The sequence below is a fragment of the Contarinia nasturtii genome, unplaced genomic scaffold (assembly GCF_009176525.2).
Source record: "Contarinia nasturtii isolate CC-2019 unplaced genomic scaffold, AAFC_CNas_1.1 Cnas_scaffold_993, whole genome shotgun sequence".
Lineage (NCBI taxonomy): Eukaryota > Metazoa > Arthropoda > Insecta > Diptera > Cecidomyiidae > Contarinia > Contarinia nasturtii.
This window is the reverse complement of record NW_022198340.1, coordinates 2,008,102-2,032,176: the sequence shown is the minus strand read 5'-3', so window position 1 is coordinate 2,032,176 and position 24,075 is coordinate 2,008,102. Positions and strand designations below refer to the sequence as shown.

At 36.6% G+C, this 24,075-nt stretch overlaps 5 protein-coding genes across 17 annotated transcripts in view; 3 read left to right on the top strand and 2 right to left on the bottom strand.

Annotated features, from left to right (window-relative positions):
* The first annotated feature begins 67 nt into the window (after window positions 1–67).
* On the top strand, window positions 68–8,688 carry LOC116343173 (calpain-D-like). Its single transcript, XM_031771090.1, has 11 exons — window positions 68–1,210; window positions 3,377–5,026; window positions 5,098–5,899; window positions 5,977–6,327; window positions 6,417–6,903; window positions 7,027–7,297; window positions 7,383–7,520; window positions 7,581–7,848; window positions 7,913–8,179; window positions 8,242–8,384; window positions 8,461–8,688. The coding sequence occupies exons 1-11, from the start codon at window positions 927–929 to the stop codon at window positions 8,636–8,638; spliced, it is 4,839 nt and encodes a 1,612-aa protein (XP_031626950.1). The 5' UTR covers window positions 68–926; the 3' UTR covers window positions 8,639–8,688.
* A 1,374-nt stretch (window positions 8,689–10,062) lies between these two features.
* On the bottom strand, window positions 10,063–13,686 carry LOC116343203 (integrator complex subunit 7). Its single transcript, XM_031771142.1, has 9 exons — window positions 13,538–13,686; window positions 13,056–13,470; window positions 12,598–12,993; window positions 12,131–12,531; window positions 11,687–12,062; window positions 11,138–11,624; window positions 10,993–11,078; window positions 10,235–10,921; window positions 10,063–10,157 (listed from the first exon to the last, which is right to left on the bottom strand). Exons 1-9 carry the CDS (start codon window positions 13,602–13,604, stop codon window positions 10,085–10,087), a joined length of 2,988 nt encoding a protein of 995 aa, XP_031627002.1. The 5' UTR covers window positions 13,605–13,686; the 3' UTR covers window positions 10,063–10,084.
* A 120-nt stretch (window positions 13,687–13,806) lies between these two features.
* On the top strand, window positions 13,807–16,532 carry LOC116343283 (probable ATP-dependent RNA helicase DDX10). The gene has a single exon (XM_031771270.1). The coding sequence runs from the start codon at window positions 13,890–13,892 to the stop codon at window positions 16,410–16,412; it is 2,523 nt and encodes an 840-aa protein (XP_031627130.1). The 5' UTR covers window positions 13,807–13,889; the 3' UTR covers window positions 16,413–16,532.
* Window positions 16,425–18,373, bottom strand: LOC116343284 (oxygen-dependent coproporphyrinogen-III oxidase). The gene is made up of 5 exons (XM_031771271.1): window positions 18,007–18,373; window positions 17,293–17,943; window positions 17,049–17,212; window positions 16,776–16,945; window positions 16,425–16,699 (listed from the first exon to the last, which is right to left on the bottom strand). Exons 1-5 carry the CDS (start codon window positions 18,096–18,098, stop codon window positions 16,580–16,582), a joined length of 1,197 nt encoding a protein of 398 aa, XP_031627131.1. The 5' UTR covers window positions 18,099–18,373; the 3' UTR covers window positions 16,425–16,579.
* A 182-nt stretch (window positions 18,374–18,555) lies between these two features.
* LOC116343235 (syntaxin-binding protein 5) overlaps window positions 18,556–24,075 on the top strand; it is a 107,286-nt gene continuing 101,766 nt past the window's right edge. For 4 of the 13 annotated variants that reach the window (XM_031771192.1, XM_031771191.1, XM_031771189.1 and 1 more), the window contains exons 1-2: window positions 22,648–22,804; window positions 23,758–24,063. In XM_031771192.1, coding sequence (XP_031627052.1) covers window positions 23,941–24,063 — 123 coding nt within the window. In that variant the 5' untranslated portion in view covers window positions 22,648–22,804; window positions 23,758–23,940. Of the gene's footprint in view, window positions 18,668–19,275; window positions 19,387–19,496; window positions 19,636–21,811; window positions 21,828–22,645; window positions 22,805–23,757; window positions 24,064–24,075 lie in introns of those variants that run through there. The other 9 variants (XM_031771185.1, XM_031771187.1, XM_031771180.1 and 6 more) reach the window with 7 other exon arrangements.

The window sequence follows — 24,075 nt, the reverse complement described above, 5'->3', positions numbered from 1 at the left end:
AATAGAAACTTTATTGTTTGACATTGGTTGTGATATCCAATAGATTCTGTTCTAAAGTAAGCGATAAAAGTATGAATGCAATTGTGTGTGAGGTAAAAGAGGACGCCAACGAAAGCAGCAAAGTTATGCCAATATAGAAAATACTTACACAACAATCCAAACAATGAAAAGTGGCAGTCAAACAAAGCAGAGATGTGTGAAGAAATCAAAGCGAGAGAGATAGGAATGGAACAAAAAATGAACTGAAAACAGAAACCAACAAAAATGGCCGATCAGCTGTTCATTAGAATTTGTGTACGGATACAGCATTGATGGTGTTTGTGTTCAACTCTCAATCAATTAAAATTTATTTAATAAGACATTTTTGTCAGACAGTAAACAATCGACCCGACCGACGATTAACTGAATCACAGGGAAGTTTCGATTAAAATCAACAAACAAATCATTTCAGTTTATTGTACCCATACATACAAAATCTGAACGTCAAACAATGAATTGTCGTGGACATCGTCATTTGTATACGGATTGCAATTAGTTTTCGGAAAATTTGATAAATTGATTTTCGATGTGATTTTAAGTCGTTATTTAATTGTATTTAATTTGTTGACATCTGATAAAACGTGAAAAGAACCATTCAAATTCATCGATGGCAGTGGTTTTGTTGATAGTGTGATAATTCTTTTTTTTTTATTTGGAAAACACAGAAAAGAAAAACGAAAAAGAAGAAGAAGAAGAAAACAAAAGAAAATAAACAGAACAAAAGAAATAGAGCACGATTAGAACGACGATATATAAATGTGAATGAATGTGCAAGGAATTTGATGTGTGCTAAATGACAAAAATAGAAAAATCGAATGAACAAAATAACACAAAAAGAATGGGCGAGTAAAGAAAATCAAAGTAGCCATGCTATTGGTCCGTAAAAAATGGGTACTATCGCGTCAGTGCTTCAATGGACTTGTAGCAATAAAAATTGCCGATATATCAATCCAACAGAGTCGTTGAAGTGCATTAATTGTGGTAATATTCGTCGTATTAAAATACCAGCCTATTTGGCGTCACCCGATGAATACGACGATGGATGCGAAAACGACAGCAGCCCCTCCGAACGGACTACCACTTTAAATTCAACCATACAGCGGACGAAAACAACGAATTCCGATCCATGCGACGAAACACTGCCTGGATATGTTGAAATTAATTCAAACGGGTACATTTACATAATTCTAAATTGTTTTTGGTTGTAAAAAAAGATTCAGTATATGCAAAAGAGAATAATACCATCTGAAATTAATTCAAGCGAGATTTAGTCCAAAACTTTCGATGACATTGCAAACAATACACCATTTATGGATACCATACACAGACACACACATAAACCACACTCGATTTTATCATATTTGCTCGATGCTTATGAGGCATTTTATTTACCATATGTATTGTTGCTGTTGTTGTTGGAGTAAATAGAATGATAGGAAAAAATCGGTATCGAAAACCATCATGATGTAGCGTGCCATTTAGACGCATGCACACACGATATATACCAAAAATTACCGAAATTATATTAATCGTGTGTGTGAATCAAAAACGCGATACATGTTAATAAATTTATCGTCAATCCAAAAATTGAATGAACAACGAATAATAATTAGAAATTATATTTTATCAGCTATCGGCGGTATATTTATGATATCCATTCACATTGATTGCATGACCAAACTAAAATAAGCTGAAATTTAGACATTTCTAAAAGCGAACACACGCACGCACACACACACAGGCACACAATCATAACAATTGATACAAAAACATTTGAATGGTAACCGAGAAGTACAAATAGATTGTACTCCGTAATGGATTTTATGTCAATTAATTGATAAATAAACACAATGCAAATGACTCCCTTGGCTCTTGACATTAATTGCACTAGAAATTTTCGTTTCAATTCTCAGTCATCTTCAAATTTGAATGAAACAACTGACTCTAATTGATTCCGTAAATAAATGGTACTTCATGTTAGCACACTTCATATTTGATTGATTCCATTCCATTCAAGTTATTAATTTTCGATTAGAAAAAAGAGTTTGCAACAAAATTGTGTAGAAGAAGCGAAAACGTGAGCAATCAGATGGATTCGTGCCATTTTTCAGTACAGTTGAATTTTGATTAAGTTTCGTTCTCATATTAAAATAGTCTAGAAAATAGTATACCACTTTTATTGAGCGTCATCGTTTCACTACTGACAGCTGTTTTATTTTGGATGGGAATCAATTCATGTGTGAAAAAGGCAATTCATATAAAAATATGTGAAATTTTAAGTTTGGTCGTTGTACATTTATGTGCCATATTCCATATGCAAGCAATTTTCTTTTCCGCTTCGTATTGATTTTGAAATCATTTCACTTTATATTAGTATATAAAACAAGTCATGATGACCTAGACTGAGAATGTGCAAAACAAAAAAAAAAGTGATTTCAAAGAATAGAAGGCAAGAAAAATGAAAATAAAAAGCAGAAAGTCTATGTTAATTCAAATGCAACAACATGGAAAATTGTGTCAATTTGTGGCCAAATGGAAATTGCTGCTTTTAACATTTTCTGCATTATTGAGCCTGCATATGGAAAATTAGCTGAGTGTTTTTTTTGTCGTGCATAAATTTCAAACGACTCTGACATTTCAATAACGTTACGTGGATGTATATCATTTAGTTTGCGTTATGAAGTGCATATAAATCAGTTTGAGCAACGAACAGAGCTCTATCATTTCAATTTGTGTGTTCAACGAAAAAAAGAAGCATATAACCCATTCAGTTTAAAACGTATGGATTAATTATTATTGAAGTTTACTGTTGAATAGATTTCATTTATAATGAAGCTTAAATGCGATTTTCAAATGTAATTGCATAGATGTATCTTAATCGAAACATAGTGCTCAATCATCACAATCGTGAAGAAGCCCTTTTTTTAAAGTGCATTCGATTTTGTGGCAACCGCAGTATATCATTTTGCATCGTAATCGGAGACGGTTCTAGTCGGAGTGAGTGGTTGACCCAGTTTGAATATAATGTGTACTATTGAAACGTATCATGTATTCATTGCAATTCAAACAAATGCAGTAATCAATCCATGGTTAATTACGCCACATATTTTGCAATCTGTAAATAATTAATGAAACAAAAACTGCTTCAAATCAATAATACATTTCAGTGGTGAGCCAGCGATTGATAAAGCACTGAATAGTGTGAGTGTGAAAATAGTATTCTGTGGTTGTTTTGTATTCGGAGAAAAATGGTGTTTGTTGTTCAATGAAAGCATGAATATTTAACCAACAACCTGTATTTAAATAATCAATTTTTTCACCTTCTCTCTTTCTTTAGACTTAAATCGAAGCGTATTTATAAAACATTATTACGTAGTCATCACAAACACAATTCCACCGAATCGCAGCCACAAGAATCTTCGTCGAATCATAATAGTAATGAGCATCACGAAGCTTTAGTGCCATTGCAACGTTCGAACAGTACGCCAAGCCTGAAACGATGCTGGTTGTGTCAATCATGCAAAGTACTCAATAATTCGGTCACATGGCATTGTCTTAATTGTGAATGTGTCAGTGTTGTAGCGCCCATTTACAAGGACACTCTACAAAAAGGATGCATACGAAATGAATCACCAACCACTGCAATCGCCAAGGATACAAATCTAAGTAACAACAACGTTAGATCAAAATCAAAGCAAAATATACCAAATTCAATATCGTGCGGTAAGTTGGCAAAAGTTGCAATGAATCAATCGTCATTAAATGATTTTAATCGACCAACAAATCGATTTTCGCATCGTCAAATGGACCTGTGTCCGGTATTAGTTGCATCGAATTCGTCAACCGGTGATTGTTATGTGAATCAAGTGAAATACAACGAAGTGACACGTTATCGTCCGGTTGGTGGACTATGTCCATTGAATCGACACCTTGAAAATAAATCACTACCAAATATTGCCGATGCATTTAAATTAGAATCGAATATGCCGCCAACCCGAGAAATGTCCGAACATTTATTTGGCGAACGAATTTTCACGGTTAATAAACCAAATGCATTTACAACAGTTGTAACAACAAATCATGGCATCAATTCAGCACGCAAAGCACTTACGCCAATGCATGATATTCATAAGTTTACGCGTTATGCAACGAAGTCAGCTGTACGCGAATCGGTTGTTAAGAAAATGTGCACACCAGGCGAAGCATGTCGAATGTGCAATTTGGGTCGATGTCAAAATGATACATTTTCCATAAATAAAATTCCATCTGATTTGGATACAAGCCGTTTTACGATTACAACACTTTCACGCAATAATGCGGTTAAGTCGAACGATAACAATCAAACGCTTAGTCGGAATGGTGGCGTTCTGATTGCAGTCCGTGATTGGCCAATGGAAAAAAGTGCAGCACCAAAGAATAATGGTCATTCAACGGTGACACCCATGTCACCCGATACATACTATGAAATTCTTCGAAATCCAAACAATAACACGGCCGTCGAACAATCGAATAAGGATGGCAATCGAATGGTTAAACCACAAACACACATCTATGAAAATAGTATGTCACCGATAAAACCTGAAAGTAACGGGCCTATTTATGCTGTTGTGAATAAAATGAATAAAACGAAAACTACAAAACCACAAACGACAGCTCAATCAATAAGATCACCCGAACAAACAAAATTTACATACATCGGTATGAATCCGCATCATACATCAAGCAATGTGAAATCAAAACCCGCCGCAACGGTTGATGCAGATGCACTATATGCATCGAATAAAAACTTACAACATAATAATAATCTCAGTAATAATAATAATGGAGTTGTTGGACTTCAGACCAATGTGATGCCTAGTTTAAACAGCGTGAACAATAATAATGGCGTAACATCAAACGATTGCACACCGCTTACCCCTGCAACAAATACCGAATTCTCGACGAAAGTATGGAAAGGCAATAAAAAACCAATGGAGCCAAATAAAACGTAAGTTGCATCCAAAAATAGAAATGATGACCACTCTAACTAATTGACTCAATTTGTTCGATTTATTACAGCGTTAATACATCACAGCAGGCACAATCTCGTTCGCCCGAGCTTTTATCACAACAGACGGCCGCACCACGTATGTGGACGTGTACCAAATGCTCATATAGTTATAATCCACTTTGGGCTGATAACTGTGATATTTGTAGTGCGCGCCGTACACCGCCGTCACTGACCCAACCCAGCCTAATAACGGTTACGAAGGATAAACCAACGGCCAGTGTTGACATCGATTCACGTTCAACAACAACAACAACATCGGAGGATCAAAGTCAAGTTAGCATCAACAATAAAACCGAAACAGTTAAATTTACACGTTCAACGGATAATATTGTTGAAGTTCCGATGGCATCTTTTGAACAGGATTTAGAAGACGACAATTTAGATGATACGGTAGACTATCCACAGGAATGGACTTGCAAAAAGTGCACATTGGTCAATACAAACGTCAATCAAACATGTGTGGTGTGTGGTGGATCAAAGTTAAAAAGCGTTTCGACATTTGAAGAGTTGACACTTCGCAAAGGACACTATTGGGTTTGTACGCATTGCACTTTGAAAAATGAAATCTCAACAACAATATGTGCGGCTTGCAAATCGATCAAACAAATATCCGGACAACAAACCAACTATCGACCATACACTTCGACACCGGTGTCAAACTTAAATAATAAAAATCGACCAAATGCAATTGGCACATCATCGTCACAGCATGTGATCGGCGGCGGCGGTGGTTTAACACCACCTGTTCAACGTGTTTTAAGAAGTCCATCGCCAAAGTACGATAAAACCGCTTCTGGAGCCATTCCAAAGGTATACAATGTGGATGTTTTTTTTTTTTAGAAACAATTGCATAACTTATCGATTTTGTAATTTTCGCATACACACAGAGACACAGCACTGGTGTAATGATTGGTAAAGCAACAAATATCAATCACAGACACAGCGTTGGACCGAATACTACTGCAACGATTCCGGTAAAAGTGTGGCACTGTCCTGCGTGTACGTACGAAAATAATTCGGCAAGCGTTGTATGCGACATCTGCTCAAGTCCACGTGGTTTGGCAAATAGTTCGAAGTCATCGAATGACATGAGTTCATTGCGGTATGAGGGCACCGTTACGAGCGAAACTTCGGTTGATTTAAGCCGAAAGGAGAGCAAACTTATGGAAAATCTTCGGCGAAAAGAGGAGAGCGAAGCTCGTACAAAGTGGGAAAATATAATTCAATACTGCAAAGATGTGAGTTTGATTTTATGTGCTTTTTTTATGTCACTTTATGTTACTTTCATTGAAACAAAAATTCAAACGGAAATGTTTTCTTTTTATAGAATCTGGAAACGTTTGTTGACGACTCATTTCCGCCGGCTCCAAAAAGTTTGTACTACAATCCAAGTTCGAATATTGAAGCAAATCCAGTGGTACAATGGCGACGACCGCATGAAATAAATTGTGATGGTGGTTCATTTCCACCGTGGGCCGTATTTCGCACTCCACTACCAAGTGACATTTGCCAAGGTGTTCTTGGAAATTGCTGGCTATTGTCAGCTTTAGCCGTGCTCGCCGAACGTGAAGATTTGGTTAAAGAAGTGCTTGTCACGAAAGATATATGTCCACAGGGTGCCTATCAAGTGCGTCTGTGCAAAGATGGAAAATGGACCACAGTATTAGTGGATGATCTCTTGCCGTGTGATAAGCGGGGTCATTTAGTGTATTCGCAAGCGAAACGAAAACAACTTTGGGTTCCACTCATCGAAAAGGCGGTTGCAAAAATTCACGGGTGCTATGAAGCCCTTGTTTCGGGACGAGCTATTGAAGGTATGCCAATTAAAGTAGATAAAAAGTAAAACATTTATGAAATCTTAATGAGTTCAATCACGAATTCGTTTTGTTTTCACTTTCTTTCGGAAATAATTAAAAATTCATGATTTCCACGCAAAGGGCTCGCTACACTGACCGGTGCACCGTGCGAAAGTATACCTCTGCAAGCAAGCTCACTGCCAATGCCAAGCGAAGATGAGCTCGACAAAGACTTAATTTGGGCCCAACTGTTGAGTTCGCGTTGCGTTAAATTTTTAATGGGAGCAAGTTGTGGCGGTGGCAATATGAAAGTTGACGAAGATGAATATCAACGGAAAGGTTTAAGACCACGGCACGCATACTCAGTTTTAGATGTTCGAGATATTCAGGGTCATCGTCTATTAAAACTTAGGTTTGCCGCTTTTTTTATTGCTTTTTGAGAAAAAAAATCGATAACTTTGTTAAAATAACTAAAAAAAATTGATAACGTTTTATAGAAATCCTTGGGGCCATTATTCCTGGCGAGGCGATTGGTCGGACGAATCAAAGCTATGGACTGATGAACTACGTGATATTTTAATGCCGCATGGCGGCTCCGAAGGCGAATTCTGGATATCATTTGAGGATGTTTTGAAGTTAGTTACTCGTAGCTCAATGAATCGACATCCATAAATAACCATATATTTTCTTTGTAGATATTTTGACTGTATCGATATATGCAAAGTTCGATCCGGTTGGAATGAAGTTCGCTTACAAGGAACGTGTAAACCACTGTGTTCATTATCATGTGTTTTGCTTACTGTATTGGAACCGACAGAAGCCGAATTTACACTATTCCAAGAGGGACAACGAAATTCCGAAAAATCACAACGATCACAACTGGATTTATGTGTCGTCATATTCCGCACTAGGTCACTAGCCAATCCAGAAGTTGGACGTTTAGTTGAACACAGCAAACGACAAGTAAATACATAATTTTCCATTCCATTGGATTTTTTTTTTCACGTTCAACGTTTCGACGTCGTAGGTTCGTGGATTTGTCGGTTGTCATAAGATGCTGGAAAGAGATCTCTATCTGCTAGTTTGTTTAGCTTTTAATCATTGGCATACAGGGTTGGACGATCCGTCGCTTTATCCGCAATGCGTGCTCGCCATTCACAGTTCGAAGCGGTTATTAGTTGAGCAAATTGTACCACCGCCATTCATTTTGGCGGATTCAATTATCAATTTAACGCTTGCAAAAGGTCAACGACATGAGGGCCGTGAAGGAATGACTGCCTACTATTTGACCAAGGTGAGTTACATCCCCGTATATATTTTACCGATTTACTTGGCTAATCAAATAAATACTTACAGGGTTGGGCAGGCTTGGTGGTAATGGTTGAAAATCGTCATGAAAACAAGTGGATTCATGTGAAATGTGATTGTCAAGAGAGCTATAATGTTGTATCAACACGTGGCGAATTAAAAACCGTTGACTCAGTACCTCCACTGCAAAGGTAGGTATCAAGTTTTTTTTTCTCTCTCTCCTTTTATTCATTTCAATTGAAATATTTGACGATTCATTCAAAACAGACAAGTGATCATAGTCTTAACTCAGCTTGAGGGTAGCGGTGGATTCAGTATTGCACATCGATTAACGCATCGTTTGGCCAACTCACGTGGATTACATGACTGGGGACCGCCCGGTTCAACTCATTGTCCACCGATCGATACAGTACACGGGCTTCATGCACCTCGTTTAATCACATGATGTGATAACAATTCCATATAAAAACAAACATTAATTAAAAAAAAAAAAAACAACAGAGCTATTTTATAATAATTAAGAAAGAACCATTTTTTTCTTGTGCAATGTTATTGACGATGTAATGTAAACGAATTCATTTTATTCCTCATGCAAACAAAACAAAAAAATTAATTTATAAATTCATTCATTATATTCATAAACACACATGGTATGATTCGAAGAGGCAAATCTTTATTTTCGGGAAAATTGTGATAAAAAAACGCAGTGCGTCCATAACATATAGAAATAGCACTAAATAGTGTCGATATCTATACTATATCGGTGCACTATATATGGAAGATATTTCCGCAAGACACCGTAACTCACGATCGACGTCAGTGTGGACGGCAAAAATGTTGCCGCATACCCACAGTTCTTTCTACTGCCGCACGGCAACTTGTGATTTTTGCCGTCTGCACTCATTTCGATCCTACGATACGGTGCCGTACGGCAATATCTTCCATATATAGTGTACTGATATAGTATAGATATCGACACTATTTAGTGCCATTTCTATATATTATGGACACACTGAAAAAACGTGAAGAATGTTTTTGGTCGAATTCAAAATGGTATTTCTGTGACATGGGCCTATAGTTTTTTTTAGAAAAAAGTAGGGCTTATCAAGTTTTAAACGACATACAAAATATTGGTCAAAAAAAAGAATACAAAATTTTAAAAGAAAACTTTCTCGATCAATCCATTTTCTCATTTCAATAGCTAAGCAAATTTAAACCAAATTCATTACATCACCAGTTCTTGTGTTCTGAACCGAACAAAAAAAAAACAAACAAACAGTATTTTTTATACATAGCTGATTATAGATTGTGCGTATTTTAAATGCTTTCAACAATCATATTAATAAATATTTGCAGTTCGGGGTCTCGACGACTTTTTGGTGCTGTTGAAAAAGAAAAAAAGTAATTATGAAACAAAATTCGAAGCAAAGTTGAAGTAGACACATTTTGGCTCTTTTTCGCATGAAACGACTGCTCATATCGGTCGCAAAACTGAAGAAGATTTTTTCAATTTCTCGATGTTCGAGCACCCCCTTATCACACATATACACACTACCACATTTTTATTTGAAAACAATTATAAACATTTAATTTAACGATTAACAGTTAGCATTTAAGATGAATTTCAAATAAATTTCAATTTATTCGAAATATTTATTTTCTGGACATACCTGACCGAATGGCGTGGGTAAAGAAACGCAAAAGACATTTAACACCGAACCCATATACTCGAAATTTGACCGAACAAATAAAAACAAACAGTGTTTATTTAGGTTCTAGCTGTTTAACGGATAATAATATTATAAAATAAAAAGAAAACTATATTCAATTCTAAAATTTATTCGATTTCTTAATTCAATAATAATAATAGTCATGGTTATCTATATGATATTCAAAATCGGCGAATGGTTCCAACCGTATTCATTGGTTTGTTGTTATCGTCCATCACTTTAACGCTCAATTGTCTGCGGAAATGAAAGGAAAATCAATTAATTCAAGGCGATTTGGTTAATTTTAAGAAAGAAAGGGAAAGAAAACGTACGATTTGGTTCCGGTGTTCCAAACAACACTATCTTTATCGATGATGAATGCTTCAATTGTGATTTGCCAATTTCCGCCAATCGCATTGAATTGTCCGGCCGGACCTTGTTGTGTTACATTATTCAAGGGAATCAAAAAGTTTCCGCTGACAAAATCACGATGCGGTTTTACCGTTTGTGTTAATGTAATCGTATCGCTGGCCATTTTGAAGTCGGTCGGTTTGGGCGATGTCAATTGCGACGTAAGATGTAATTGTATCGAATCCACTGATCGATATAAACTTGGCGTTTTTGCATGTTGAATAACACCATCAACCTTAACCACCAAATTACTTCCCATTGTAACAACGATCGGATCACCATTTGCACGTGGCGGTGGATGTAACGCCAATTTGATGGACGTATTTTGTAATACTTGGAAGAAAAATCGTGGCATGCAAATGGGCATTTGCATCAAAATTTTCAATTGATTCAATATCACTTCGGTGTGACGACTTGTGATTGTCTTTTGATTACTTTGCTCGGCTGGCAAATATTTGGTCAATTCATTCTGGATTTTACGACAACCAGCTAGTAGGTATTTTGTTTCTGGGTATGATCCATCCGACGGAGTATTCGGCGCTTCAGATGGTGAAACAAAACAAATTGTCTCTACGGAATAACTCAAAATCGCACATGCATGTTGGGTTCTGAAGAAGGCGGAAAATTATTTAAAATACGACAACAAAACACTGCATTTAGTAAACAAAATTCAACTTACATTTTAAGATACTCGAGTGTGCTTGGATCGGCATCGAATGCAAACTTGTACAATTTCAAGTATGAATCTTCACATGTTTTCAAAATCTAAAACGAGATTTTTTTCAAAAATTGTTTCATTGGCGTGTTGTTGTTCAAACACTTACTTTTACAGCTTTTCGCAGTTGATTCGTAATATGACCGAATTTTTGTAAATAATCACGTGAATTTTGTGCCAATGTTTGTGCAATGATCGGTGGTGGTGTAATACTTTGTGTATTCTTGATGATAACCAAATTGAACATTGCTTCCAAGAACTGGCCTCGTAATCGCACAAATTCCGTTTGAAATGTGAGCGGGTGGCTTGTTGATGAGCTTGCTTTTAGTGTGGCCAATGCCTTCCAATAGAGTGATACAGCACTCTCCAAACGTTGAGCTAACGTTAAATTACTTTTTATCTTCTTGGAGGCTGCATCGCGACTTGCATTCTGTTTATAGTATTCGTCAATGGTATTGTATTCACATCCATAGTTTAAAATGCATTCGGCTTTTGATATTTGACTTAATCCGCTCAGGAAAAAGTGCAATTTCTCCAACGGAACATTCGACGAAAGTTTCTCATAGATTATTGCCGCCAAGTAATGATGACCGTACCTATGATGATAAGAAAGCAATTCGATCAGTTCCAATCGAATATTTAAGTGAAATACACTCACCTAGATGCAGATCTGGCAATACGATATTGGGTCCAGTGATTTGTTGCCTTCATCACTCGATCGAATGTATGCAACACTTTAACTGGTAAAAATGTTCCGAGCATCGACTGCAAACACACGGCTGACAAAGTTTCAACAATTTGCACTTGGTCTTTGTTGATTGTCGTATTGGCTATCGCATCCAATTTCTTTAGAAGTTTTGGTAACATTTCATGAAATACACTTGACGGACGAAATACATCGTCTTCTTCATCGACTTCCATACTGTTTGCATCACTCAAAATTGGAAACGAACGGTCGATGGTCAGTTTCATGTACTGCGAACCAAGCGCACCGAGCGTCTCACATAGCAAAGTCAAGTGCTTCGATGGATACACTAAAAAGAAAAAATATGAGGAGTGAGATAGAAGGAGACAGGGGGGAGAAGGGACTCTTTACACTTACCAAAATTATCAGTTAGAAGAGATCCGATGATGTCCAAGAATCGATCACGAAATTCTTGATTGTACTGCGATAAATTAACGCCACATTTTAAATAGTGTCTCAGTTCTTTCTCCAGATTTGAATCGACCATTGATACATAGATCAAACTCTCAATATGCAAATCGATTTGATTGACATAACTAATCGGCGGTGGGATTCGTTCGGAATAGCAATATGTGACAAGTCTTGTTAAAATCCCCAATGCCTTGCTGGTTGCTGCATGATGTTCGAGCAATAAACATGAGGTGCATAGTTCCAAAACAATATTTTGTTCGTCGTTCAACAGTTGATTACACGAAACGGGGCATTCAGTTAACGTCAAAACCACCTTCAGAACAAGACTTTGTTCGTCGCCCAAATCACTGTAAAAGACAAATCAAAAATTGACATTTGATCACATAAAAAGAAAACAATTAAGCCCAACTCACTTGCACTGCATGGCTTTGGTCAAAAGTGTTTGTAATGCTCCGGTTGGCCATAAATGTGCTCCTTTCAATGCCAATAATCGCATCGAATGCAAAATTGCATACCGCACACGTTTTCGTGGATCTTTCAAATAAGTCAATAGCAATGTGACTTGATCAGGAATATCGACCAATGTGGCGCACGATAATTGTGTCAGTGAATTCAAAATGACGACGACAAAATCCTCAGATGGATATTTCGGCAATAGATTTGTACACAATGATTTCACCAAAGCAGCTGTGCTCGCATCATGATGCATATGCTTCAAAACGGGAATCAGTTGAAGTTTCATTTTAATCGGTGTTTGCAGCGACTCAATCATGGCTGCCACTTTCGAGCACATACTAATCGCGAATGTTCTAAAAATAGCAAACAATTTGATTAGCTCGATTATTAGGTTGAAATCAATATATGATCATACTTTGATTGTGCGGCAAATAGAACGGATGCATCAATGGCAGCTTCGATTTCCACAATATCATGACTATCAAGAGCTCGTCGAATGGCATGATGAACTTGTTGCTTTTCTGGAATCGCTACGGCAACCGCACCCAATGTTCGCAGTGTCAACGCTCTGGCAATCGGATCGTTTGAGTGAATGACCATAAAAATACGTTGAACAAAGTCATCAACACTAATAATTTTATCGACATGTTTTTCACTTTGTTGAAACACTCTCAATATCCATAAGCGCAGAAGATTCGAACCAACACGAAATAATTCACCCAATTTTAAAAATGATGCATTGATTAAAATTGGAAATGGGTATTTTTCGAAAAGTTTCGGATATCGAACGATCGCTTCACATTGTTCACCGATTTTGGTTGAACGAAGGCCTGTTAAAAGTTGGAAAAAATACGTGTATTTAGGTGTCTATGGCGTGAATAGAACATTTTCTGTTACCTTTATCCAATTCGGATATAATCTGGATCTGTGTCGGATCGGTGTCATATTCGGTGCCAAAATTCATAGTTTTTTATTGTTATTGAAAGAAAGCAACCCAAACAAAATAGTTTTCTTGCTTGCTGTCTTGATGCGTAATGAATGTGTACTATTTGTTATCTGTCACCCCGGCATTTTTGGGCTTTGACATATGCGAATGACAGAAGATTGCAGCGGTGAACACAGGCAACACTATTTAATTTTTGACAGAGACAGACAAATCGTATTGTCAACACGAGACGAACACGCGTGTTTAGACGACAACAAAATATTTCATCGTTTCGCTGTGAATAAACAAGAAAGTTCAAGAACAATGGAGAAGAAAAAATTTAAAAAACATCAAAATAATAAAAAAGGACAAGGGAATAAGGTGAAAGGTGGCGGAAAACCGATTTTCAAAGCAAAAATAAAAGGTGGTATTCGTGAAGATGCTGAAATCAAATCGCTACAAGAAAAATATCCAACAATTAACCCGAAGAAAGTGGAGAAATTCAGTGATTTTCCGCTGTCGAGAAAAACATTGCAAGCACTTCAAAAAAACAAATACCTAAAACCGACTGAAATTCAACGTCAATCGATCGGCTATGCTTTACAGGGTCGTGATATTTTGGGCGCCGCTATCACTGGCAGTGGTAAAACATTGGCTTTTTTGATTCCGGTTATGGAGAATTTGTTTGTGAAAAAATGGGTGCGACAAGACGGTGTCGGCGCCATCATCATATCGCCAACACGAGAATTGGCCTATCAAATTTTTGAAACATTAAAAAAAGTCGGTGCACATCATGATTTTTCGGCCGGACTAATTATTGGTGGAAAAAATTTGAAATTTGAACGCTCCCGCATGGATCAGTGTAATGTGATTATTTGCACACCCGGTCGATTGCTGCAACACATGGACGAAAATCCACTTTTCAATTGTTCGACAATGCAAATGTTGGTTTTGGACGAAGCCGATCGATGTCTTGACATGGGATTTGAAGAAGCGATGAATGCTATTATTGAAAATCTACCGGCCGAACGACAAACACTACTATTCTCAGCCACACAAACAAAATCGGTCAAGGATTTGGCCCGTTTGAGCCTTCGCGAACCAGTTTATGTTGCGCCGCATGAACAACAGGCTGTTATTACACCGGCCGCTTTGAAACAAAACTACGTAGTCATCGAATTAGAGGATAAGCTCACAATGTTGTGGTCATTCATCAAAAATCATTTGAAACAGAAGACAATTGTTTTCATGGCAACTTGCAAGCAAGTCAAATATATCAACGAGATATTTCGTAAACTTCGAACCGGTGTCAGTGTTATGGCTCTGTATGGTACCTTACATCAAGATCGTCGAATGGCCATTTATGATGAATTTTGCCGAAAATCAAGTGCAGTACTATTGGCCACCGACTTGGCGGCACGAGGCCTGGATATTCCAGCAGTTAATTGGAGCATACAATTGGACGCGCCGTCAGATCCCAATGAATACATTCATCGAGCCGGACGGACGGCACGAAACACTGCTCATGGTGAAAGTTTATTAGTTTTGTTGCCCAGTGAAGAAGAAGGAATGATTAAAGCACTCAACGAACTTAAGATACCAATCAATAAAATTCATGTTGACCCGAAGAAAATGTTTACACCACGTGCCAAAATGGAAGCATTTTTAGCTCAAAATAAAGAATTGAAAGAGTCAGCACAACGTGCACTAATCAACTATGTTAAATCAATTGCATTAATGAAAAACAAGGAGATTTTCAAAGTAGAAGCGTTAAATATTGAAGCATATGCACAATCGCTTGGCTTGATGTTTGCGCCCAGAGTGAAATTCTTACAAGGTGTAAAATATTTTGCCGAAAAGAAGCGGGCCGAAAAGGAGAAGGCAAATGAAAAGGATTTGGCACATAAATTGGAAACGAAAGACAGTGAAAGTGAAGAAAGTGATGATGAATCTGGTGCAGATGAAGAAGATGTGGGCAGTGATGGAAAGGAATCAGCAGCATCAAGCGATGAATCCGAATCTGAATCAGAGGATGAGAAAATCAAAACAAAAAATCCATTCGCAGCAGACGCAAATAAATTCCACGATTCGTCTTCGGATGAAGAGGATGATTTTATGCGCATCAAACGACGAGATCATGAAATTGAAGAAGATACATTGCCCGAAGTGCCCGATTTGGCCGAAATAAAAGCGAAGAAACAGAAAGTCGTTACAAAAGCAGCGCTGGCCAAAAAATTGATCAAAAAGAAAATTTTGCCCAACACAAAAGTTGAATTCGATGAAGAAGGCAATGAACTGGAAAAGACAAACACATTAAAATCAGAGTTAGCTAAAGAGTATGAAAAATCGGCCGGAAGTGGAATTGATATTTTGAAAGCCAGAGAATTGATTAAAGAAGAGGATAAATTCGATAAAGAGCGATTCAAGAAAATGGTCAAAGCCAAGCACCGCGAAAAGAAATTGAAGGCGAAAAAACAAGATGGCGATGATAACGATGGAGAACAAGACGATTTTGGAAGTGATGCAGAAAGCGACGGGCCAGACCTATCGTGGTTGCCCGACCCTGACAAAGTTTTCAGCAATAAAAATGGTGATGTGTCCGATTCGGAAAGTGAAAGTGGATTTGGTGGTCGTCAAGTCGTTAATGCATCAAGTGACGACGATGACAGTGAATCGGAAGAAGAAGAACCAATTCACCAAACAACTAAACGAAAACATTCAATCACTAAAGAAGATAGCGAAAATGAAGAGGAAGAACCATCAACTTCGAAGAAAATACGTAAAATCACATCAAAATTGTCGGTGGATGATGCCGAATCATTTGCCATGCAACTTTTGTCCAAGTAAAACAGTTTTAACTCATTCAAAATTTAAAGTGTACATAATTTATTTTGATCCCCAAAAGTACTATGTATTAAAACCCTTTTATTTTATATCGTAATAAAAACAACAACATTTCAACATAAACCGATTTCCGCCTTTCTTATCTAATAAATGCTGATAACAAACAAATTTTATGACTTTGCTTCGGTTTCGGTCTCTTCCATTGGCAACCAGTCCTTTGGATTGCGAAGAACTTCTAATAATTTGCTTTCGTCGGAATTTTTTGGTGGCTCGTGCATATACTCCCATTTCTGAAAAAAAGTATCAAAATATTTAAATTTTCTTGAATTATTGTTTTAGATTGAAACTGAACAGGTGTAAACTCACCGCCAACAAAGGTAAGGACATTAAAATGCTTTCATAGCGGGCGCCCGGTGTATATAACCCGAACTTTGTACCACGATCATAAATTAAATTAAATTCCACATAACGTCCACGACGCAAAAGTTGCCACTGTCTCTCTCGATCGCCATAGAATTCATTTTTGTGAGCTCGCACTAGAAACAATGTGAAAATATAAGCAACATTGTGAAAATATCGATTTTTTTTAAAAAGGTAACCTAAAATCAGAAAAAGGTACAAACGAAATTCACGGCATACCAATAGGTAAATAGGAAGGAATGACCGCTTCAGCACATGACGATATGAAATTAAAGGCCTCATCTTGTGATGGTGTATCGATGTCATCAAAAAATATTCCACCGACGCCTCGGCATTCACCCCGATGTGGAATGCGGAAGTATTTGTCACACCATTTTTTGAATCTGAAATTGAAGCAGAAACCTTTTTATTTTTAAACCGTTGTACTTTCTCAAATTAAGAAAAAAACAATGAAATTCCATACTTTGGATAGTAGGTGATATCATGTTCGTCACAAGCAGCCTTCAGTGTTTCATGAAAGTGAATGGTATCGGCTTCGTTAAAATAGTATGGTGTTAAATCAGTGCCTCCTCCGAACCACCACTGTTTACCTCCCGTTTGCGGGTCATCAACCTCAAAATATCGATAGTTAAAATGTATCGTTGGAACTAGTGGATTTTTGGGATGAATGACAGCACTAATGCCAGCGGCAAAAAATGGTAGCGGGCCATCGCTTAGATTTTTTCCACGCGTACGCATTTGTTGAACAGCGGCCGCTGGAAGGGTGCCAGATACGACTGAAATATTCACGCCGGCTTTTTCGAATACGTCACCGTCCTGTAAAACACATGTTATACCACCGCCGCCTTCTTTTCGAAGCCATCGATCAACAAAAAAACGTTTGCCAAAATTCTCCTCATTTTCCAGTGCACGCACAAAATCGGTTTGGATTTTCATGATAAACAGTTCCATTCGTGTTTTCATGTCATCCTCGTTGGCCATCAATTTGTCAACATTGGTGATTGGTTCGGCTAAATACTGCTTGAAATTGAATCTTTTCTTTGACTCCAAATGAACACATGACACCGATAAGTATGTTGCAACACCGGTACCAATAATAAACGATCCGAGGAACCTACATTGAAGTGAAAGTTTGTTTTCATAAAAATACAAAAAAATGAATTCGGTAAAAACTTACTTCAACTTTGGCGACTGACATTGTACATTTTCATTCACTGATGGCATTCGTCGGGCAAATGTTGTTGCACAATTCCGCACTAATCGAAACATTTTCAAAACTCTTTTTCAGCAGTTTAATGGTCTCAACATTCGTAGAGTGAATTTGTATGCTTTGAATTTGCCATATACGTTTAATATACGTCGTTTTATCGAAATAAATGGGACTTTGTTATCTCTGCTCTATTCAATTGTAATTTTGACACGAAAAACCATGATATTTTGCCACAACAGAGGTAACAAGTTGATTAAACTGTCGAACTTCGAGATAAAATTGTGCACTGCAACATAAAACCCGAACTTATCATTAGTTGAAAATGTCAAACAACCGACTAGACAACGCATTTTTTTAACAGTGTACAAAAATAGAAAAAAGAAAGCAAGAGAGCGCGCGAGAGAAAGAAAGAAATAGAGCGCAGTGACAACACAAATGCGAACGATAAGGTAAGAAGGCTATATGTGTTCATATGATAATGTCAGATGGGGGACTGTCATATTATTGTTGGCATGTGTTTGTTTGACAGGTCGTTCATTCGTCTATGCTTACGGTGTAGAGTGCCAAAAACACTCACGAACAAATTTTTATCGTTGACAAAACAATATCTGGATCAACAAAAATTCATGTAAGTTTTGAAATGTGCGACGTGAGACTCATTTCCAACTGGTGAACCACTAAGAAAAACCTAACTATAATGTGCCCTAATCAGAATGGACAACGTTTGTAATCCACCAGTCAATTTTTTTGTGCTATAATACAAAAACAATGCAAAGACAGCGAAGAAAAACGTCAACTTTGCAGATGTTTACGTTGTAATAAAAACCGTATCGCATTTCATTGACACTGAAGGCGCAAGCGAGACGAACGGCCGTATCTATTTACATGTATTGTAAACCAAAGTCAAATACGATATGGTTTTTGTAGTGTGTCAACATATACATTGGCAACGAGACGTTTATAATTCGCATTGCTCTTGAGCATAGTGGAATTTTTGTGCAACACGTTCAAACAAAAACAACTGTGCATAGTTTCCATATGGTTTTTTTTATTCATTCGTTCTCTTTCTCCCTCTCCATTCTCGCTCTCTGTCTTTTAATCGCTACGTTTTAGTGCTTCTGTGTCATGCTGCTGCATGTGTGTAAGAGTGTTTGTTGATTATAGTCAATAGTAGAATGGAATAAAAAGAAAATAGCACCAAATTAACTATAGCTCGTGCTACCTTACACTCATTAGGTGGGAAAAGAAGAGACGAATAATAGTCTAACGACAACGTAGAAGAGGAACGAAGAAAAAAAAAACAATTTAATAAAAGCAACCGAGAGTTAGTAGTTTCGTGCTTTGAACGTAAGTTCCCTACTTATACAATTACACACATTCATTCGACAAAATAAATAGAGAGAAAAAATCGCGTTTTATATTTCATTATTGATCTGTCAAAATAGTCCCGCAATGCTGCTGTTAGTTAGTGTTATTCAGACCAATTCTGTGTAATCGTCATCAAATGTAGAAAACAGAACAAGATCGAAAGAAACAAACACGACTTTATTTTCGATGTTGTTCAATTTCGATCTGCGTGAAATTACATCAACGACCGTAAAAGCAAATTTAAACACAATTTTTTTTTTCTTACACAATTAATTGAATTCAATTCAATATATATAGTGTGTGCGCGTAGTTTTTGATGAATTTGAACCTTCGAGGTGATATCTTAAATCACATTATCAATATTGTGTTATAGTAGAACAGTGCGTGTGTTTTGTTTCTGTTGGTTTTTTTTTCTGCTCTTTCGCTCAATCTGATAGTATAACGATGACAAAAACAATTAATTGAATGCTACCCTGTCTCTTTGTTATGTATAATTAAACATTTGTTCGGTGATAATTAGCGTGAAACCATACGAACGGAGGGATAGAAAAAAAAATCGCTGTTTTTTTTTGTCGACCAAAGTGACGATGATATTTAAATTAAATTTGTGGGTGATTCGAATCGTCTCCTTAAACGAAGAAACCAGTTTTGTGATCGTGACTTAATCTTTAATTTATTTCGATTGCATGTTGAATCAATTTTACGAAATTCAAGTTCAAACCATTTCTTTTGTGGATCGCAACACTCCCAAGCAATTCGAAAATAGTGCAACGTTTTATCGTTAAAACTACGTGGAAACAATTTAATTATTCGTCATACTTTTGAATATAGCCAATAAAATGCCATAATTGTGATATTAAAATGCAAATTATTTATCATTTGAATAGAGAAGGATATTGGATAGAGAGAGATGAAGAGTAAACAGCATCTTGTGATTAATCCAGTTGTTATTCATCGTGTTTTGCGTGTGCACGAATGATAATAGCGCATGAAAGTGTACATACACACATGTCAAAGTGTAAGCTTTGTTATGCTTTCGATATGATGGAAGCATTGGGTTTAATGTATAATTAATTTTATTGCATATGGATGCAATCATCAATCAAACACTCTTCATTTTATTGTGGCACTTGAATCAAGGGAATATCCATAAAAGTTTACTATTTTCTATCGCATTCAGTTCGTGTGTTTGTGTGTGTACCATTGTTGCTTGCTACACTGCTGTTGTGTGGTTTGTCATTGCCGTTGTCGTCCTGTGAGGTGAAAAATGTTCTTTTTTGGCAAAGTACGTCGTAAACACACAGATAGCCAACATATACATAACAATGTTAAATTTATGTCCGTGTTACATTTGCATACAATCAAAATTGGCCTGTACATGTTGAAAATGAAGTAAAACGAAAACAGCATAAAAACCGAATCGTCGAAAGAATAATACACAAGAAGCAGATGAAGAATACGAAGAAAAAAAAGTGAAAGGAAAATGCGATGGTTTTCAACGAATGTAAAATGCGTACATTTATATGCGAAAGAAAGATGGAAAAGTGTGTATAAAAATGATGAAAATTCACTTTATGCGCAAACGCATACTCAAAACTCGAATTTTCAAACGGAAAAGAGGGAGCGAGCGAGAGAGAGAGAGAGAGGGAGGGAAAACGAAATAAACGCAATAGCCACTTTTCCATCAGTGCTTTTTGCTCTTGTTTTCTAACGCTTTTTAGTCCATCTCTCGCTTTTTCGTTTCGACTGTATCGTGCTGAGTGTGTGTGTGTGCTCCATTTCCAATTTTCCCATTTTGGTATGCGAGAAGTAGCGCACCATGTGTATCAGATGTGTGTTGCGTACACGTTGCGAAAAAGAGGATGTCGAATGCACACAATTTGTTAACATACACAATCCCATATAAATACACACACACGCATACACACCGATTCGATCGAAAATTCGCAGTCGTGTTCCATCTCGCTTCTGCTTCTTTTTTGTTTAGCACAATGATAAAATTGACGACGTGTTAGACTATACACATGTTCGTCAACAAATAAATTGTGCCATACATTGGATAATGAATGAAGACTGATCAACTTAATTGGCCAGGCCTTTAAGCGATTTCATTTTTGTTCGGTTGTTTTTATTGCAATAGATAATATGAATTAACAAAATTGATTATTTTCATAAGTTAGCAGAAGCAAAGTGCTTTTCGAGCACCACTTTGAAGAGAACGCAAGAAGAAGAATACGACAAAAAAAAATACGGCAAAAAAGCACGTTTCACCCATACACACAGAGAGAGTACACAGTACATACCTCTACACACGCTTTTGTTCTGAACATCGTCTATCACAACCGATTATTATTCCCGAATGCATTACAATGGTTTTGTACGTGCCGTACGAAACGCCTGCTGCTGCTGATCATATCCATGTATTGATGTATAGTATATGTGTGCAATTCACCAACCAAGTGCGATAAATTGCGTTCAAAATTCGGACAGATGCCAAAGAAATAGCAGCATTTTAAACGAGTTCGAATGTAAATGGCACTTCCATATCGTGTTTGTGATTTCACTCTCACACATGCCACCTCTCGTTATCTCCCTCTCATTCACTCTATCTCATTTCAATCTCCCAAACAATCGCATTTAATGTGAAAACTTACACTAGCGCACACACCACACGCCGTTTTGTGTGCAAAAGTGAGCAAATCACCAAACGTTACCAATACTGTAATATATTATACCGTAGAGAAAACAAGCACAAAATGTAAATGAAAAGGCTCCAACACACATACACGCTCGCATACAGCACACAGTATATACACACATGTGCACGTTGTAAGACGCTTTTTCCCAAAACCACCACAATCAATGTTATATAATTTGGTTTTGTTCTTGATGTGATTGTTGTATACATGAATAATGAAAATGCTCGCCTGATTTTGTATGTATATGAGCAAACACCCGAACAACAAATGAAAATGAAAAACGAACGAATAAAAAAAAACAACAACTGAAATTCTGTAGGAGAAGCATCCGAAAAATAGGGGATGAAGATAGACGTATGCATGCGTAGAACGAGTCCATTCCATGTGTTTTCATCGTAGAAAACGGGCTGGGGAAACGGTGTAAGAGCGAGCCAACAAACACACAAGCGACAAGGATGCAATGATTTTGTTCGTGAATTTTGTCGATCAGAGTCGAAAATTCAAGTCGAATTCGTTTATGATTTCATTCTAGTGCATAACGTCGCAGATTTAAAAACGTTTTCATTTATTTTTACTTGAATGCTGAAAGTGTTCACTGTGCTATTGTGTGTGGTGCTGGCTTTTTTGCTGGTGTTGTAGCAGCCCTTTTGGCTGGCACACATTCCAAAAAGAAAAAAGCTGTTCTCTTAAATGAGCTGGTGATTTTCGAGATTTTCTACTTTAGAATATTAAACATTTTTCGTTTCTGGTTTCTTCTTCTTATTTCAATTTCCATTTTGTCTATTCTCATAAATAATATATATATCCAAATTGTTGCCCAACATCGTCAACAATAAAAAAAATCGACGAAACGAAAAGAAAAATTATTCGAATTGCGTTTTGCATTTGCAATGCCACCAATAAATAAATAATACAAAAAATATGCAAATATCCAAACAATAATTTTTTTCGTGTGAACCAAGAATTTTGCCAAAGAGTAAAACATACGAAATAAAAATTCAAACCAATCGAATGAATTATGGGAATTTCAATAAATTGTACCACGTCAATTTCAAAAACATATTGATGGAAAATATATAACGAGCGAGCACATTCACAGAAGAATATTTTTGGCATATTTGCATATCGACATCGTTCTGACGAAAATAAGTTTATTGCGTGGCTTTTTCACGGTTATTTGTCATATAATTTTTTTTTCTTCGTTTGTTATATTGTTTTTGTTCTCTATTATGTTACGTGTACATTCATATTCATATGTAACTTTATTGATAAATCAAAAACACATGCGTTTCATCGACCAACACACAGCCAATTTAACAACAACACAATATCATGACTTTCTGATATGGTTTTGTTTTTGTGTTACGTTGTTGTTTTTGTTTAATTTTGTTTTATTGTTAAATTTATTGTGTAGTTAAGTTTTCAAACATTTATTTTAACCTGAATTTTAAATCAATTGAAACAAATCGTAAAAAAGCGCGTTCATAATTAAATTAAATTTTGAAAAAACTTTGGGATCAATTTATAACCCAAATATAAACGAATACTGTTTTTCCTCTATTTTCTTCTCCCCATCTTTCTACTTCTCTCATTCTACTACAACTATAAATCTTCACATAAATAAAACAAAGCTTTTATTTTATTTTTCCAGAACAGAGATTTCTTAAACCACGAATGAAGTAAAGCTTAAAATCACATAAATTAAATAAATCGAAAAGACCCATAAAATTGCCTGTTTAAAAGAAACTAAATTCGAAACGTAAAAACTAAAAAGTATAAAACAAGAAAACTAAAACCAAAACCAAAAAATCATAAACGAAATAAAAAGAACAAAATGAAAAAGTTCACATTCAAAGGTGTGCTGGATGGCTTTCGACAACAGGTTCAGCCACAAATGGTTAAGCCTGAACAAGAAATTCCAGAAACATTACGACCCGAACATTTCCAATTGAAAAAGGTATGTACAGAT